This window comes from Toxorhynchites rutilus, chromosome 1 (assembly GCF_029784135.1).
Source record: "Toxorhynchites rutilus septentrionalis strain SRP chromosome 1, ASM2978413v1, whole genome shotgun sequence".
NCBI classification, from domain to species: Eukaryota; Metazoa; Arthropoda; class Insecta; order Diptera; family Culicidae; genus Toxorhynchites; species Toxorhynchites rutilus.
This window is the reverse complement of record NC_073744.1, coordinates 196575590-196595916: the sequence shown is the minus strand read 5'-3', so window position 1 is coordinate 196595916 and position 20327 is coordinate 196575590. Positions and strand designations below refer to the sequence as shown.

The 20327-nt window shown below is 39.9% G+C and overlaps 2 protein-coding genes across 4 annotated transcripts in view; one reads left to right on the top strand and one right to left on the bottom strand.

Moving 5' to 3' along the window:
* The first annotated feature begins 1154 nt into the window (after positions 1-1154).
* LOC129762175 (mitochondrial cardiolipin hydrolase-like) overlaps positions 1155-20327 on the top strand; it is a 332776-nt gene continuing 313603 nt past the window's right edge. For all 3 annotated transcript variants that reach the window (XR_008740562.1, XR_008740563.1, XM_055760195.1), the window contains exons 1-2: positions 1155-1803; positions 2778-3367. Coding sequence is in view for 1 of the 3 variants with exons in the window: in XM_055760195.1 (XP_055616170.1) it covers positions 1377-1803; positions 2778-3328 (978 nt within the window). In the remaining 2 variants the exon portion in view is untranslated. The remainder of the gene's footprint in view (positions 1804-2777; positions 3368-20327) is intronic.
* Positions 8053-12628, bottom strand: LOC129762174 (uncharacterized). The gene is made up of 2 exons (XM_055760194.1): positions 11370-12628; positions 8053-8439 (listed from the first exon to the last, which is right to left on the bottom strand). The coding sequence occupies exons 1-2, from the start codon at positions 12358-12360 to the stop codon at positions 8375-8377; spliced, it is 1056 nt and encodes a 351-aa protein (XP_055616169.1). The 5' UTR covers positions 12361-12628; the 3' UTR covers positions 8053-8374.

Below are 20327 nucleotides of genomic sequence, written 5' to 3'. Positions count from 1 at the left end.
CGCTGCGAGCAGTTGATATTGACAAGCTGTAACCATGTACAACGGTGAAATAGGTCGGTACAGATACAGCGATTGTACCGAGTTGCTTGCATGGTTCTAGCGTTGTACATGGTGACAGACATACAATTTTCGATGTACAGCGGTAGTTCAGCTGTATGTCTGTCATAAGTATAACATACGTCCATACTAATTCATTACATTTATTCGCAGCGAAGAACGTAACCACACAGAATTGAATTAATCAAATATGTGATCCGTTTTATCTACAAAATAAAAAAGGGTCTGAAATTCAATCGAATTCGAAAGGTGTTTCGTGAAGTCACTAATTGAATTACTATTGGAAAAATTATTTGGAGAGAAATGTGAATGTTCAGAATTATTGGAATCTAAAAAACGATTTTGAGCGGGATGATATTCGCCCAAATCTGCTGGTAATAAAATTAATCAGTTGCATCCATTACCCGTCTGCTGTTTATCGAGCGGGAGACGACAGCAAAATAAAATCGACACGAGACTGAGTCAGCCACTCACTGCGGTCAGTGCAATAGAGAATTAAAAATCCCTCGATGAGTGTCGTAAGATTTCAGTTGATCGTCTCTTGTTACACTTTCCGATCAAGAACTCATCATCCGCTCTATGGGATGGGATTAATCGTTTGTGGCTTGCACTCACGATAAAACTTGAGTAGTAGAAGTAATGCTTCGAGAGTGCAAGCAGTGGGGATTCCGCTTTCATATTGCTTTTTTGAGATCTTGGTAGCTCACCGTTCGAAGTATTCTCTCTGTGTACATATGAAGAATAAAAGAGCATCGCCTGCTGGGGGTGATTTAAAAACATCCGACTAGAGGGATATACTTATTCATTGATCGTTGAATGTGATTTTTTACCATCCCTGGCCTGGTGTGAACACATCGGTAAGAACACACACACACACACGATTAATCAATCGTAAGCGTCACACGCCCCGCCCAAGCCACGCTGACGCCCCGCTGCAGTGAGAACGAGGCCTAATACGTAAGTACTAACGCTTCATCTGTTCGCTGATCTGTGTCTTTGAGTCTTCCGACTTTGATCATTCGCCCATACCAAACATATCAGCCACATCTGCTGACAGCTGACATGTGTTTTTGGGCTCCCGAAACGTCAGTTTTTGTTTTCTTTTTCCCCGTATGATCAGTGCAAACTTTCCGGACCGTGTGCTGATTGCAAATTTTTTTTTGCGTTCTCGATATTCCGTCGCGAAACACTCCGTTGACGGTGGTTCCGAATCGGTGAATCCGTGTTGCTCGGAGCGATACGCGAGTGGTGGCAATTTTGTGTGTGGGATAGTGTTCAATTGATTGACGAGCTAAGGAAAATTCAAAAAAGAATAATAAATGAAGGAAATGTTCTCAACCCTTCCGCGATGGGTTCGCGTGTCCGCGATCGTTCTCGGTGTCGGTGTCGGATCGGAAGTGTTCTACGAGATGTACCGCGGCCTGAGAGCATACTGTGCGGGACGTTCGGTTCGCCAACGGGCAACCCGAACCTTGACCGAGGTGTATTTCGCGAACGAACGCAGCATCGAAGGATACACGGCCGGAACGTCGATGACTAACTTTACGACGGAACACGTCCGCCGGATTGTGGCCTTCCTGGACCGAGCCCGAGTTTCGATCAATCTGTGTATGTACATTGTGACGGTCGACAGTATCGGGGACGCGGTGCTGCGGGCCGCGAAACGCGGTGTCCGCGTGCGAGTCATCGGGTGCTCCACGATGGCGTACAGCTCGGGGTCACAGATGACCAAAATGGTCCAAGGAGGTTAGTTGGGTGGCGAGTTTTCGATGGCTCAGTCTAAAAAGTGGCGACTATTGGTTACGTCGGGGGGTTCCATGGGAAGATTGCTCGCTCACACGTTGACCTCGGTTGTGACATTCACTAAAGGACACGTCCTTGGTGAGTTCTGCTGGAAACAAAGAGCCTTTGCAAATTTCTTTTTTTTTTCCAAACTACGACATTGCAAAAAGCGAGATTTTTCTGGGCTGGAAACATGTTTTTTTGCACATTCCAATTAACTCAGCAGTCACTGGAAAAAGCATTCCACAGGATTAAAATGCGGCAAATTGTTTCATCGAAATAAATCACACAGTAGGCCAAACAAAATTGAAATTGCAAATTTAAAACCACGAGTTTATTCTAACCTCACCAGCGAGCGCAGCAGCAAGTTGGCAAGAAAGAGAGCAAAGAAAATTGCATCATTGTTTTCGTATCCATCCATATCCAGCGCATATCGAAATGCACGTGCTTTCGCGAGTTGCAGAATTTTTGCAAATGTCGTTCCTCGGAAATGCATTCTCCACGTGAGTTTGGGTGAGTTTTTTTTTGTTGCGGCGAAAAGGATTCAACTTTGCAAATTTTTGCATCCATCCAAGTGGGTATGAGAAATCAAAGAAACCATTGTTTTTTCTAGGTGGAAAATCGACACCACGTTTCGCGCAGCTGATCGGAAGAGGAGGTCTGGATTTTTTTCTCTCCTTTCGCCCGTCTTATCCATTCAGCTGTTATAAATCAATAAATTTCTGTAGGCAGGAATCACGAAAACAACAACGACGTTCGTTCGTTCGTTGACCCGCTGTGATGGAAAGAGAGCGAAACTGCATGGCACATTATTCTCTGCTCCCTTTCACGCATTTTCTGTTGTTGTTCTCCGCGCGTGGGGCGAGCAATCATCATATTGTTTATCAGCAGCTGGTTGTTTGTGAATTAATTTAATTTTGAAATATTTTTTTTCGCAGGAGTTCCGGTGCGTTTCAATCGGATGGATGGAGCCTATCTGATGCACCACAAGTTTTGCCTCATCGACACGGATTGGCTCTGTGCGCGATGTTACCACGCGGAGAAAGTGCGTCGAAGTGGTTTCTGTTGTGATGCAACCGGTGGCGCCGGTGGTGACAGTGGTGCTACACAAGTCGCGAATGGTGTCAGCAGAACCGGAAGAAGAGGTTCCACCAAAGCGCAGTGTCAGCTGGCCGATGGCGTGGATGGATCGCCACAGCGAAGTAGTGGATGTGTGCGGTGTGATCAGCAGGTGAAAAGTGCGGTGCTAAAGTGTCGCCTGCAGGAGCTGGCTACCGAGCCGTTGCCCCTCGAGGGGATGATTATCAGCGGGTCGACCAACTGGACGATGCAGGCCCTGTCCGGCAACTGGGATAACATGATCGTTACGTCGATACCGGATATTGTGGTTCCCTTTCAGCTTGAATTTCAACGGTTGTGGCAGGAATTTGCCAGTGTTTCGCCAGTGATTAGTGCCGGTGGTGAATCGAGTGCGAAAAATCAACAGTAGCAGCCGCAGCAATAGAGAATACGACGAGGAATATGAGAGGTGGGTCTTTTTTGTTTCGTTTGTTTTGATTTTCATTTTTCGTTTTTAGTGATATGAATAGTCGGTAGATGTGTGCGTGAGCACACGAAAACGCCGAAACAGCTGATCAGCTGTTCGGGATTGGCAGTCGAAGACGATTTAGATTTATTCGAAAACATTTCTGTGCAGATGGCTACTTTCATTGCGAGGGTTGGTGTCACTGCTAAGCAGTTTAGTTTGGTTTGGGAACATGTAATTCTCAGTTTTCAATTTTCTGATAGCAACCGCGTCTTCATATAGATGGCAATAGTGATCGAGTCAGTTCCATCTAGTGAGAACGGTACGCTATGCGGAGATGATATCCGCGATGACAAATGTATAGTGTCGACGTCTGGCGGCGATATTCGAGTTGGGGAATCAAATTATTTTTTATAATATAAGAAGGCCCGAAGGCTGTTTTAAAATGTTAAAATGTTATTTGATTATTTAAAGTACGTAGTACTGGCTCCTATTTAACTATTTGGATATACATATTTTCTAATATTACCATAAAAGGTCCCCATTATGATATACAAGTAGAAGGGTTTGTGCCTAGAAACAAGAACGGAAACTTGACGTAGGACGAGAAATGCTTTTGAATTGTGTTGAAGTGTTCAGAAATCGGTAAATTCAACTCATTCAATACTTCTACATATTCCGAAGAAGAATCCGGAGCCATCATCTATTAATATTTTCTATTTTCCATAGTAAACCGTCAGTCGCTTACCGTGCACCTAAGTGAACCAGTTCTTTTGAACCGTTCTTTTACTCTTTTGTTCAGCGATATCGATGCCGGTATCAAGAGCAACATTGAATGTTAACTTTTTAGTTACTGGGGAGATAAAAGACGGGTGGGTAATGTCGGGGACATAACCGGAGTGACGTAGGACTATACAAAGGGGACAGCTTTTGCTAAATATATATTTTAAATATATTGTTTTATTTTCTTCTCCTACGTGAATACCTACCTGTCTACCTGAAAAATGGATTAGTTTACTGTTTACTCTTTATGAACATGTTGGGGGTTCTAAAAAGAACCTTTTGTGTTGTGTTTTTGCTTTTTTTTTACAAACTTTCTCAATTTTTTCTCACTATCTCATAGTTGATTCTTGATTTTTTTTTCTGAAGGCTTTGTACTTATTAAATGTTCAATGCCGGGCATCTTTTGGCGTATGCACATATCGTACAATCAAAATGATGGCTGTGATAGGGAATGCATAGGTGGTCATCAGCTCATTCACTATCATATATTTCACTATTGAGCACATTACCGTACCTTAAACTGTGGTTTCGGAGACGAATGAATTGTAAGATTTGTAGTCTCCGCAAACAAAGTAAATAGAAAAGAAAAAGAACTGAGGTTTTGGAGACGAACTCTACGATCTGTCGAGAATTAAACGAGATATAAGCGTTCTGAAAAACCAACAGTAAATTAACACAGGATTAAAGTCCTTCAAAAGCAGCAGGAAATACATAGCTCATCATGTTGCTCCTTAGTTATGTTTCTATACAATGCAGATGTAACGTCAGTCAATTTTCAACATCAGTTATCAACCAAAGAAAGCAGTTCTTGGTACCGAGAAAATTTGTTAATGCCATCCTGCATACAATGTGTTGTAATTTGAAGCCGCTTTTAATTCGGAAACCATGCATGGGTTTGTGAAAACTGAATGATCAATATAAAAGACCCCAAACCAATAAGTTCAAGAACAAGCATAAACAAAATAAATCAGTTTATATTATATGTCATATTATGTCACTTTAGAATGCATTGGTATTGTGAAAAAGTTTTAATAACTCTTCTTTGGAAGGTTTAATGGCCCTGAAAAGCGCCGTGTTTTACGGTGGCTGGTTTTGCCACCAAAACAGTCAGTATAAACAAACTTTTTCCTTCTTCTACCTGCTGCCGTTTTGCGATTGCGTTTGCCACTCGCTGAAACTAGTTGTTGCCCCTGAACCGAATGTGTTCTGTTCCGAATGCGGGTTTTCTTATCGTCGCGAGCAGCTTTGCCAGCTAACTCGATCACTTCGGCGGCCGAAACTATATAACGCCGGCTAGGTGGACTGGTGCACTGGTACTAACGCGCTCGGCCTAGCTACCCTTGCGGGGAACTCCAGATCAACACGGTTCGAGCGGGATTTTGCCTTTCCCTTCACTTTTCCTCCTTTACCATGTCCAGACATGGCTGCTTGGGTTGGTTTGTTGATGTGTTGTGATGCGAACCGATGTGGTGTACGGTTTGAATGAGAATGATCGTTACGGAAGGAAGGAAGGAAGGTCTTGTATTATAGAGACTTTAAACTTTTGCAGTTCATTCGTCTCTAGCCTTGAGAAAGGCCCTTTGAAAACTCTACTCTATTTTACTCCAGCGCTACCACCTCCGCCCTCTTGCCTTGAGAAAGGCACTCAATCCCTCGCCGTCCAGCTCGTTCAGCAACGATGTTGTCCAGTCGGTGTCCACACAAAGAATGATCGTTACGGCAGCGGAGCGGGGATTTTTAAGCTGACTGGCTGGCTCGAGAATTACGCATGTGTGAGACTGCGAACAATGTTTCGTTCGTTTTTTTCTTTTTCCTTTCCAATCGTGCTTCATTCTATTTCGTGCTGCTCTGGTTGCCCGTTTTGGTCGGTACGATTTGAGGAGCACAAAATGGACCAATCAAAAATGGGCACATAGTGCATTTTGACAATGCTTGATATTTGACAATTATTCAATTATTTATCTCAAGAAAAATGAAATGTTATTCGTTATGATAGATGCGTAGATATATTTCCTATCAATTGATGCAAAAACTATTGCGATCTATTGAGAAATGCTCGAGTTATAAGCGTTCCAAATCTTGCATTTTTTCCTACTTGTTCAGTGCCTAGATTTCCATTTCACCCATTCATTTTTCATATCATTTTTCATATCTTCCGGTTAGACGTAGTCCTACGTCAAAAGGGGGTTCTTTGTTGAAAGTCGCAAATTGTATGTGAAAATATGTTTCTCGTCCAACAATGCTGTATATATTAAATTGATTCACGCAATGTTTCATTTTTTTTAATCTAAGATCAAGTTTAACTGTTTGCGGTCATATTTCTGCTCCCATCTACCGCAGCTAGGAATCATACTAAATGCTTTATTCAACCATGTAATAGTTTTCATTTTCTCTAAACGAATTTTATCGCCTAGTGAACCTGTTCACGAATTAATACGGATATTCTAAGAATAACAGATACTTGGTACTCGGTATAAACAAAACATTATTAGCGTGGAACGTAAGAGGATCTTCTTTAAGGGAAACTAATTCGACCACTGTTACGACAGCAAAGAAAGGCAACGCACTGATTCCTGTAGCGGGTTTTATTCAAGTGCTTCAAACTGGAAATAAATTAAGCATTAATTTCAGATAGATCTTATTTCCTTACATTTCAGTGGCCCGGTTGGTCTTCCAATTCACCGTCGAATTTTGGGTTAGGTTTAGATCTTAAGTGATTCGTAGGTTAAATAGTATAATTAGGCTCTAGTGTAAGATATTAATGTTGAGATTTCCACCTTGAATTATAGTTAACCACTATAATGAACACACAATCGTATATTGGTTTTCAACTGATTATGTTTTATTCTTCTTCTTCTTCTTTTTGGCTTTAAGAGGGTTTAAACTTTTCAGTTCATTCGCCTCTATATGTTTTATTCTTTTTCTTTCTTTCTTTTTAAGAGGCTTTAAACTTTGCAGTTCATTCGCCTCTAATGTTTTATTCTTTCTTCTTTCTTTGTTTTTAAGAGGCTTTAAACTTTGCAGTTCATTCGCCTCTAATGTTTTATTCGTCTAAATTATCCTAAGTGGTCGAAAGACAACATGTTGTAGTGATACATTATTACTGATCATACTAATAGTTTACAATTATTTAATCTGGCCGCACTGCCAATACGATATAGAACTATGCAAATGTTCAAGTATAGAAACAATGAGCCAACTCATGTGCCACAGTTGATTTCTACTTCTACACACTTGTGTTCTCACAAGGAACGGTTGAAAATGGAATTGTTTACAAACACATCGTGATGGCCTCACAATATTTATTAGATATAGTGTTTCTTCGAAAGTGAGATGTGTTTTTCAACACTTCCCCCCACTTCGAAGATTCAAACGTTCCAGTAAAAATCTATGCTGATTCTTCGGCAGTCCTTTGGTGAATGCATCTGCCGGCTGTTCTCCTGTAGGAATGTATTTCAGCTGTAGCTTCCCGGTTCGGATCGTCTCGCGGAGAAACATGTACTTTACGTCCAAGTGCTTCATTCGTTGATTACTTCTTGGTTCCTCAGCGCATTTAATGCATGGAATATTATCTTCCCTGATAATTGTTATGTCCACTGAAACAAATACGGTAAAATAGTTAAGGAGGGGCTAATCGGATTCAGATGTTTCACAGTAAAAAAAGGTGTGTGTTGGACCAAGGTCGTAACTCGAGTCTCGACTCATTTCAATATTTTATTGCATGAAAACTTTCTCCAAGGGAGACACTTATATTTATAGCAAGGTTTGCGTCTCTTTCTGATCTGATTCTATAATCAGAACTGTCATTTGACAGTACATCACAATTCTTCCCCTAATGGAAAGTTCTATTTAATATTTTATAATCGTAACTATTAATATTTCTATTTCTTATTTTTCAGATATTTTTCAATAGTGAAACCCTTCTGACAAATCATGAATTCAATAAATCATTCGAAATTTCAACTATAAAACTGTAACTTAATAATATAAACTGTTTAACCATAAACGAAATCGTTGTCGACCTTCGTCGTTCGTTTTCTTTTCGAGCGCCTTGTTCCAGAAGGAGAATTAGGCAAAATATCAGAATATTTCCTCTTACGGATCCTTGTGGGCGGCTCTACTACTGACTCCGCTGATGTTCTGAGATGATCATCACTATTGCCAACCGGCAATCTGTCTGTACGGTTCGGAAGGGACAGCGTTACAGTAGATTTTGACGATGTCTTATCAGTAGTGAACCTCAGCTGATTTCGATGAGCCATTAGGCGAACGTTTCCAGTTTCCGTTTCCACCTGAAAAATATTTTTAGAAAAACGTTTTATAAAAACTGCTTTCGTCCAACGAGCATTGTTATATGGGTTGTTATTTTTGTACCAGACTATATCACCTGTCATCAGATTGTCAAAAGTATCATGTGCTTGATTACTAGCACTCAAGGCGTCATTTAACGTTTTAGGGTCATCAGATGGCTGTGATGTTAGTTGTCTGCTGGCACGTTTTTTTGGGTTAAGTAAATCCAATAATGTTTTAGGGACGTAGGAGAAAACTTTCTCTGAAGGAAACGTACCATCACTAGTCAAGCAATTATTTCTATAATTTAGCAAAAATAAATTTATTTGATCCTCCAAGTCCAATGCCAACATCTCTGGTTCCAGTAAGAACTTCTGTAGAACTTCTTTAACAGTTCGGACTAATCTCTCTGCCTGACCGTTACTGGAAGGATTATACGGCGGGCTCTTAAGCACTTCAATACCTTGTCTTGTCAGAAAATCTACAAACGCAAAAGAATTGAATGGGGGACCACCGTCCGAGACTAAAACATCAGGCAATCCAAAACGAGCAAAAAATGCTACCATCTTTTTCAACACTTTACTACAATCAGTGCCTTTTTTCATCCAATCTATTTCCACCCACTTTGAGAAACTATCCACTGTTAAAAGAAAAGTGTGATGATTAAAATGAAAAAATCTATGTGTATCCTACTAAAAGGCCTGATTGTAGGAGTCCAATGTGAAATAGTTTTCGGTTTACTGACAATTGCCATACTGGTGCAAATATCACACCCTGATACAAATCTTTCAATATGCTTGTTGATTCCAGTCCAATATACTGTACGCCTAGCTAATTGTTTCATTTTTACTATATCTGAATGGTTCGCATGTAAAAGTTTCAAAACGTTGTTTTGTAATTCGTGTGGTATTACAACTCTATCTTGGAAAAGTAAACAGTCATCTACGATTTCCAAGTCTTGATGATTTGAGAAAACATCGGAGAATCGTTTTTCAAGTCTTATCGGCCAACCATTATTCATGAAACATATGATTTTTTGTAGAAATTCATCACTTTTCGTCACCTTAGCAACCAACTTGAAATTAATAGGGAATTCTTTACTAAAGTTTATGCTTCTGATATGCTCTATATCATATTCACTGGGAACCAATTGTGGTAGAGGAAATCTCGAGCAAAAATCTGCGTTGCCCATTTTAGCAGACGGTCTGTATTGAATGTTGAAGTCATAAATGGACAGTTCTAAAATGTATCGCTGAAGCCTCGTCACAAAAATAGAATGTTTACCATCTTTACCAAAAATGCCCACTAAAGGTTTGTGGTCAGTGTAAACAGTAAATTCTTGGCCATACAAATATTTATGGAATTTTTTTATTGTACAAACTAAGGCAAGTGCTTCTAAATGAAGAATTGGATATTTTTTTTTGAGCATCATTTAATGAAAAAGATGTGAAACAAATCGGTTTTTCTACGCCATCAACAACGTGTGCAATTACACCACCAAGCCCATATCCTGAAGCATCTGATACAATTACAATTGATTTTTTTGGATCATAAAATTCTAAAAACTGGGTGGCCAATAAAGATGCCTTGCTGTCTTCAAAAGCTCTGGTACAATTGGCATCCCAAACAAACTTGACTCCATTTTTCAGTAAATTGTATAAATAATACAGTTTCGTTGACAAATGTGGGATGAATTTATTGTAATAATTTATAAGTCCGAGATATGATTTCAATTCTGTTACATTCTTGGGCACCTTTGCCTGCTGTATTGTCAGCACCTTGCTTGGACAAGGCAGAAGTCCATCTTTGCCTATAATGTGACCCAAATAATTCATACTGGATACAAAGAATTTGCATTTTTCACTGTTCACTTTAATATTTGCATCATTCAATCGTTCTAACACCAGGTACAACTTTTCTTTACATTGTTCCTTGTCCCTTCCTGCAATGAGAACATCATCTAAATAACAATGCACATTTTCAATACCTTCGAGCACTTTATCCATAACTTGCTGAAATATGGATGCGCTCGAAGAAGCTCCTTGCGGTAAGCGGTTGTATGTATACAATCCCTTGATAGTGTTAATAGTCATAAAACGTCTGGATCGCTCAGATAAGGACAATTGAGTATATGCTCCTTCTAAATCTAGAGCACAAAAAACTTGGCATCCAGCCAAACTAGCAAACAAGTCCTGTGCTACAGGAAGAGGGTACGAATTCGGTACGAGAACTTTGTTGATAGATACCCTACAATCTATCACTAACCTTATTTCGCTATTTTTTTTAATCACAATTACTACCGGAGAAGCCCACTCGCTGGTCTTAACAGGTGTAATCACTTTTTCCTTTTCTAATCTATCCAAGTAATTTATAACTTTTTCCTTCAATCTGTACGGTACATCATACGCTTTTTTGAATACAGGAACGTCAGACTTCAGCTCCAACTCGGCCTCGAAGCCCTTTATTGGAATGGAAAAATCCTTAACGAAAACATTATAATATTTTTGTTTCACAATGTCAATTTCAGTAGTAACATTTTTTTCAACCATATTGTTGATCGTCAGAGAGTTTGTGAAAAAATGTCTCCAATCAACGAAAAACACATCCAACCATGTTCTGCCGAATAAGGGAATAAAATCATGATCACTATTAAGCACCAATAATTGCAATTTTGCTTCAATTCCATTGTATTTAACCAGCATTTGTGCTTCACCTACAATTTTTAGTTTTTGCCCATTAACTACCATTAGTTGTTTAGTACATTTACTTAAGGGTTCATTGAAAATCGAAAAATATTGATTTTTACCAATAACCGATACGGATGACCCACAGTCAACTTCCATCTTAAGAATTTTACCCTCAACAATTAATTCAATTAGACATGGATCGCTTATTTTGTTAATGGAAGAAACCATCATGCATAGTAAATCACCTGTATCTTCATTATCGCTGTCTGAGTCCTCCGTCCGCATACGGCTTAGTAAATCTGAGATGCTGTGATCGTCACTTGGTCCCGACTGATACTGGCTCACCAGATTAACTGCTCCTCGCCTCATGTTTTTCAATTTGAAGCACTTGCGCTTCACGTGTCCCTTCATCCCGCAAAAGTGGCAAATCACGTCCGCATAGCTCAGCTTCTGTCTCCACTCACCAGGTCGAAATTTTTCCGTTTCTCTCCAGCTTTGTCCTCTTGATCTAACAGTGTGGTCGAGTTTCTGGTCATATGGCTTGTAACCCAATCGTTCCTTAAGAGGTACCCGAGGCGAATTTAAATGTTCCCTTTCGTTGTTTGCATTAACTGCGTTACAAACTGCCATCAATTTATTCATAGCTGATCCTATCTTTGGGGAAGCTTGTTGCATTGAAACTATCTGACCATATTGGTCTTCGTTATTACTATTCAAATTTTTTGCATTTTTACCGGCTAGCTCCCAGGTTGCAATAATTTTTTCTGCTATGGCAAGAGTAAGGTTTTCCTCATTTAATAATCTTCCTCGGAGGGATTTTTCACGCACCCCCGCCAAAATACGATCTCTAATAGCGAGATCTTTGAAATCGCCAAAAGAGCAGAACTCTGCCTGTAGCTTGACCGACAGAACAAAGTCTTCAACTGATTCATCCGGTTGTTGCATGCGATTGTTGAATTTTAATCTTTGGATCAGGTCAGATTCAGTTTTATCTAACCTGGTCCGTAACCTGGCGATCATATCATCGTAGGACACCGTAACCAAATTTCTAGTTGGGAAGAGTAACTTTAACTCGTGGAATATTACCGGACCACTGAGGGTTACAAAATATGCTCTTTTAGCCTCATCGACAACATCGTTCAAGGTGAAATAAAATTCTAATCTTTCGACCCATTCGCCAAAAGGCATACCCTTACGATAGGGTTCAATAGTGGCTGTTACATTCACATTAGCCATATCAAAAGGCAAAGCAATTAAAAGGTACTAGTTCACCGTAAAAGCTGATTAAATTTAAGTTAGCACACAAGTGAAACGAGAATAGTGAAAATCGACTCACCCGAAATGTTCGCTGCTCACCAATCGGATCATCAACTACGAAAAATGTGAGCTTATCACCACAGCAGTTTGTTTTTTTCTGAAGACCTCACCGCCAAACTTCCTTGACCTGCTTGCTATCGTCCACAGATCGGATCACTAGCTCCAGAATATCGCTTCGTCAAAACGGATGGAACTGACTGTTTGTCACTGGGTCTCTTTTAACTCACCTATTATACAACGTACCTTTTAACTACATAAATTAGAAGAAAAACTCTCTTATTCTTAAAACCGACAATAGTTAAAACAATTAGCTTTGTTTGTTGAATTGTTAAAAAAGTTCCTTTGTTTATGGACACCCCTTTGTTGCTTACATGAAAAGGCCTTTCAGTTTTAGACGTCAAAATGGATGCACTTACCAATACATTTATGCTTCCGCGGACAATAGCACTACAATTGCAATGTCGTTACCAAAATGGAATTGCCGCTGAACTCCGCAAAATGAAGCTCACTCTTACGTAAAATGGAGTTTCGCCAGCGTTCATATACTTACAGTCGGAACAATGGACTTTACCGGGCGGCTTAGCAGGTATGGATGCTCTGATGTTGCCAACGCAGATTAGTTTTTGGGATGACCTCTTAAACAATTACCGAAATCTTTCCTCTACGCGGCTCGGTTCCTGGTATCTTCACAGTGACAGAATTAATTCTGATGATGGTTACTGGTAGCGAAAAATAGAGGATTGACGCAAGTTCAGCACTACTGACACTACGTTCCACACGCGAAAAAAAAATGTATCCAGTCGTCGCCAAACTGTTATGTCCACTGAAACAAATACGGTAAAATAGTTAAGGAGGGGCTAATCGGATTCAGATGTTTCACAGTAAAAAAAGGTGTGTGTTGGACCAAGGTCGTAACTCGAGTCTCGACTCATTTCAATATTTTATTGCATGAAAACTTTCTCCAAGGGAGACACTTATATTTATAGCAAGGTTTGCGTCTCTTTCTGATCTGATTCTATAATCAGAACTGTCATTTGACAGTACATCACAATAATAAACGGTATGCATTCCACATTCAATTCGCTCAGAAGATTTGTTATCCACAAACCTTCCTTAACGGCTGAAGAGAGTGCAATTAATTCTGCTTCTGTAGATGACAAACTAACTGTTTGTTGTTTTCTGGTGGATCATGAAACCAGATTCCCATATACTAGAAAAGCATAACCAGATACGGATTTTCTATCATTTTGATCATTAGCAAAATCCGCATCCGCAAATCCTACTACTGTGCATTGCGTATCTCGCTTTGCATAAGCAATTTTAGTATCCATTGTGCCCTTCAAATAACGTAATATACGTTTTAGTCCTGCCCAATGCTCATCTGATGGTTTGCTTTGATATTTGCTCAGTAAGCTAACCGCTGCATTGATATCTGGCCGTGACGTCATGGATAGATATTGCAAGCAACCCAATAGTTCTTTGTATGGGTGTTCTGTTTCTTTCCCTTTGCATTCTACCCATTTTACATTTGAATCGCATGGTGTACCTACTGGTTTACATTCATGCATATTGAATCTCTTTAGAACTTTTTCAGTGTAGCCAGTTTGACTTATTTGCATTGTCTGATTTTGAAAATCTCGATCAATGTCCATGCCTAAAAAATGCTTAATTTCTTTAAGGTCTCTCATTCGGAATATCCTTCCAAGACTGGATTTGATCCAATCAACATCTTCTAGATGCTTTCCTGCTATTAAAATATCATCTACGTATAATACAAGTATTATATCCCTAGATTTTGATTTATAAACGCAACTATCACTTTTGAGTTGTGTGAATCCAAGTTGCTTTACAACGTTATCAAAACGTTCATTCCAACTTCGGCTAGCTTGTTTAAGTCCATACAAACTCTTTTGCAGGTGGACAACCTGTGAGTTCCCGATTTCATCACAAGGTAACTGCATAAATATTGATTCTCTTAATTCTCCATTAAGGAATGCTGTAATTACATCCATCTGATGCACTAATAATTTATGCTCATTGGCTAAAGATAAAATTTTTCGTACGCTGTCCATTTTAGCTACTGGTGCGTAGGTTTCTTGATAATCAAATCCGTATCGCTGAGAGTAACCTTTCGCAACTAGACGAGCTTTATAACGACCGTCATCCTTTATCGAAAATACCCATTTCGATTTAATTGGTTTCTTATCAACTGGTCCCTTGGTTATCTTCCAGGTATTATTTTCTTCCAGTGATTCCATTTCTTCCTGAATAGCAATTTTCCATCTTGGCCAGTCTTCTCTATTTTTGAGTTCATTAATTGTCTGTGGTATGTCTTCGCATACTACAGATGCAACTTGTGCAGTAAATCTGTTAGGTTGCTTAGTTTTGCGCTTGCTGCGCCGGACTGTAATCTGTTCCCCAGATTCATCCTTACTGCTTTGAATCTCAGTTACGTTTTGCCTCTGAATTTCTTCGTCATTGCTCTCTAGACTGTCACTTGTCATAACCTGACAAATATCGTGACATTTATCATTATCACTTTCTTGACTGTCATCGTCGCAATGTGACTCTGAATCTTTCTGGCTGTTGATTTCATCAAAGTCAGTCTGTGATTCTTCATCTACTTCAGTCTTCCTCAAACCAGACTGTTCGTTCAGAAATTCTTCAACCTCTTGAGATCTAGGAACAATTCTGATCACAGATTCCAAAGAATCATCAGTTGTTGTTGTTTCGTCAAAAACTACATTTCTTGACACTTCAATCTTTCGTTTTTCGCTATCCCAAAGCCTGTAGCCGTTATTTGCATATCTTACAAATATCAGACACTTCCTTTCCAGTCCAGCTTTTGTCGCTTCTCTTTGGGAATTTGCGAATATGCTTTGCATCCAAAAGTTCTGATTTTGGCCAAATCAGGTCGTCTACCGAACCATAATTCAAACGGAGTTTTGTTTACCACAATCCCATTTGTTGGTGATCGGTTTGTAAGATATGTGGCACAGTACAGTGCATCTCCCCACATCTTCTTCGACAGTTGACTTCCATGGAGCATTGCTCGTACTTTATCCATTAAAGTTCTGTTCATGCGTTCGCTGACGCCATTCTGTTGCGGTGTATATGGCACAGTATAATTTAATTGAATTCCCTTCAATTTGCAAAAATCCTTCATACCCTGACTAATGTATTCTCCGCCATTATCACATCTTAATCGCGACAACTTCTGACCGAAGTGTGCTACTGCCATAGCTTCATATTCCTCTAGTTTACTCAATACTTCGCTCTTGTTGTGCAACAAGTAAACTACCGTGAAATGAGTATAATCATCTATGAAGCTTACGAAATACTTAAAACCATCAAAGGTCGTATTCTCCATTCTCCCGCACACGTCTGTGTGAACTAATTCTAGTGGTCTAGCTGACCTGGGAGGACCCACTGTTTTGAAGTGTATCCTGCTCTGTTTCCTTGCCATACAACTTGCACAAACAGTTTCCACCGATTCCCTCTGTGGACTAATGTTGATTCCCTCAACCATTCCGTTGTTTAGTAACTTCTTTATACTCGAAAAACTCAGGTGCCCCAGTCGTTCATGCCACCTGGCTAGACTTACCTGTTTTTCATTTCCGATCATTGCAGCTGAATGGACTTTACTATCCAAATCAAATTCAAAGCAATATAAATCATCTACTATGCTACCTTCTGCAATAGTATCACCATAACAGTCAATCGTGACTTTATGTTTGAGAAAAGTAACCCTTTTTACCATAGAACTTGCCTTTCTAACCGAAAAGAGGTTTCTTTCAAGATTAGGTACAAAAACAACATTATAAAGTTCCAACTTTTTGATTTTATTCAAACCAACTTTTGACAAGAGGGTAACTTTTCCTCTTTTTGTACCTTTAATTACCTGACCGGTAATGGTCGTACTGATCTCGACCGGTTCCTCCAAGTCGATGGCATCCTCCAACAGACGGTCGTCATTGACGAGATGGTCTGTAGCTCCTGAGTCGACCACGAACCGTAGGCATCTCTCCTGCTTCGGTAACCTTTTACCGACGGTAGAGCTCTTCGCCGACATTGCCTTTGCTGCCAAGGCGTAACGGTGCTTCTCACGGCCATTGCTTCGCTGGTCCTTGCTCCGCTTATCGTTCTTCTTTGGACATCGGCTTTTGAAATGTCCAAATTCGTTGCATCCGAAGCACTGAATTTCCTTCTTCTGCTCTGCTTTCAACGCAATGTTGTTTTCTCCGCTGGCGTCTTTAGAATACGACACTCCTACCAGCTTGTTCAGCACGGTGTTGTCCACATACATGACAATTTCGTCGATCGCAATCTCATCTTCAACAAGTCGTTGTTCGTACTTCTTCCTTCTTTCGTCTTCTTCGTCTCCGTTGTCCACGGGATCAGCAAAATCTTCCTCTGGTAGAGTACGGAGAAGTGTATGTATAACACCCATTCTCCGTAGTTGATGCTCCATGCGCCATTTCCAGGCCGCGAAGTTTGCATCATTACCGTTGAAGATATGCCGCTCGCTGCGAATGAAAGTTGCCGCACTATATGGCAGTTGCCTTTCCATTTCGCGTCTGTCGTACCGCGCTGGTTGACCACCAGGTGCAGAATTCCCTTCTGCATCGTCGCTGACAGCTGGTTTCTTCAAATTAGCCATTTTACAATGAAACACTTTGCACTTCCGGTTAACCACTGGGCCCATAACCTGTTGAGATTTCCACCTTGAATTATAGTTAACCACTATAATTAATACACAAGAGTAAATTGGTTTTCAACTGATTATATTTTATTCGTCTAAATTATCCTAAGTGGTCGAAAGACAACATGTTGTTGTAGTGATACATTATTACTGATCATACTAATAGTTTACAATTATTTCATCTGGCCGCACTGCCAATACGATATAGAACTATGCAAATGTTCAAGTCATGTGCCACAGTTGATTTCTACTTCTACACACTTGTGTTCTCACAAGGAACGGTTGAAAATGGAATTGTTTACAAACACATCGTGATGGCCTCACAATATTTATTAGATATAGTGTTTCTTCGAAAGTGAGATGTGTTTTTCAACAAAATCATCGTAAATATACAAAGCCCTAACTTTCTTACCATATACTGAAGACATTTAATGGTTGATGGGGGTCTTCGTAGCCTAATTAGTTGGGTGTCCGCTACTAAGCGAACGATCATGGACTCATAACTCAGGGCCCCTCAACTGACCATCTTTGTGTGTTATTCTAGCTACTATGTCCACGAAATAATCATCATGTGATGGTAATCCCAGTCCATTACCGCTCACATTTTCGGTCTGCTGCATCGGTAATAGGCACTATTAATAACGCAACAAAGGAAGTCTTATATCAACAGTCCCGCTGTGAACAGCCCAACTGTGAACATTCGAACAATAGCAATATTCTTACGCCGAAAAAGGCGACATGTGTTGTGCATCGGTAGAATAGGAATTATCTTACGCCTAAACTGGTTTGTGCGTAGTAGAATGAAGTGCACGTAAAAATATTCCGTCTCGGTACAAACAGTGAAACAAACTACTTTTCCCAACTGTAAAATCGCCGAATGCTGACCAATTCACCGATTTAGTGTACCAATTCGTGTCGTGTCGTTTCATGCAAATATATACGGTAGTTACCGTGTAAAAGATCATTTTCTTTATTTGTGCAACCGCAGAACGACAATTGTGTGGGGTACAAAGAGACAAAGATTCGAACAGTTATCTAAGTTGTGTGCGCCATCGATACCAACATGACTGAAAAAGATAGTCAAATGCGTCTACGGAGTGACCTAGCACGATCTGGTGGTAGGAGTACTGAAGCCGATATGACTGTAGCAGACCTTGCCAATCTTATGCAATCACAACTAGCCAGTTATCAACGTACAGTGAAGGAAGACTTCAAAAAGCTCGGAGATTCCCTGTCGTCGCTTACAACACAGATGAGCAAATTGCGAAAAGAAATTACTTCGGATATTGAGAAGCTGCGAGATGAGAACAACCGCACATTTGACAAGTTAACTTCGTCAATCGATGCCGCAAAGAAGGAAACATCGCTGGCATTGGATAGATCTGCTCGAATAAACGATCTTGTGGTGAGCGGAGTCCCGTATGTGGACGGAGAAAACCTGTTATCATATTTTCACACATGGTGCAAAACGTTCGGCTATACTGAGACAAATTATCCGCTCGTCGATATCCGTAGACTCTCCAAGGGAATGCTAACGGCTGGAAGCGTGTATACGATCCTGATACAATTTGCCATCACTGTCCAGCGTAACGACTTCTACTCTCGGTATCTTCGCTCACGTTCACTGTCGCTCTCTGATATCGGTTTTTCGGTTGCCAAACGAATATATATCAACGAGAATTTGGGATCCAAGGCACTACAACTGAAGAAGGATGGGAGGCTGCGAAGAGTATTTACACGGAATGGTATCCTATTTGTGAAGAGAACTGGCGATGAGAAAGAGATCGTCATATCTACGGACGATGATTTTCATCTATCGTGAAACCCTTCCTAATGAATTATTGTTTATCCTTCTTTCCTTCCCTCTCTTCCATGATTCCCCTCCTGAAAGTCGGTTCGCGTTGCTGCTGTTGCTGCCAAATGATATTCAGCTGCTGTGTGAGATCTGTTGACTGTTCCTGTATACGGCGATCCATATATTTCTTGTTTCTGTTTGTGCCAAAAAAATATGATGTTGATGCTTTTTCTAGGATGTTTGTTATAATGAAGAATGTAGATTTTTACGAAATGCTCTTTTATTATCCTCCTTTGATAGCTAAGTCCTTCTATTTATCCAATGGCTAATAATTCCAATTCTAACACCTCGACAAACTGGTGCATTCCAGGTACTGTGATGAAATCTGCGTTAATTAAAAATAAGCTCTCTGTATGCTGTGTGAATTGTCAAAGTATTTGTGCTCGTGCGTTTTGCAAGATTGAGGAATTGCGTCTGATTGTTAAAATAAGTAATGTTGATATACTGTGTGTTAGTGAAACGTGGTTGAATGAGAATATTGACAATTCTATTATATCCATTGATGGATATAATATTGTTCGACATGACAGAGTAGGTCGTTTGGGAGGTGGTGTATTAATTTACATAAAAAATGGTATAACCTGCAATTTGATCATGAAGTCCAATAATCAATTCAGAGTGACTAATACTGAATTTATCACAATTGAAGTACTTCTGGAAAACGAAAAAATACTACTGACTGCGCTTTACAACCCACCAGAAATAGAATGCAATGAATCACTTGAACATTTGTTATTTACATATGGAAGTTTATACAACTTTATTTATTTCCTTGGTGATTTTAACACTAATCTCTTAGTAAACTCACCGAAGTCGGATAGGTTACGTAACGTGCTATCTACTCATTCGGTACAATGCTTGGGAAGCGAGCCAACGTTTTTTCATAGGAACGGTGCATCACTGTTGGACTTGATTTTGACCAACGATGCTTCTAAAGTTTTGAGATTCAACCAGATAGAAGTTCCTGTGCTGTCCAACCACGATCTTGTATTTGCATCTCTTGATTTTAATCATAATTTATGTCCAAGGAACATTCAGTTCCGTGAATATAATGCCATACAGTTTGACTCATTGATAGATGTTTTTCACTCAGCAGAATGGAGTTATTTTTACAACACATATAACTCCAACCAAAAATTGGAGTTTTTCAATAATTTGTTAACGGATTTTCACGATATGTTCGTCCCTATTCGTACAATCTACTCTAAGAAGAAGGTCAATCCTTGGTTCAATTCTACCATAAGTAGAGAAATTGTTAATCGTGATTTGTTATATAAGAGATGGAAACATCTTAAAAACCCCAATGCTCTTCTTGATTTTAAAAGAGCA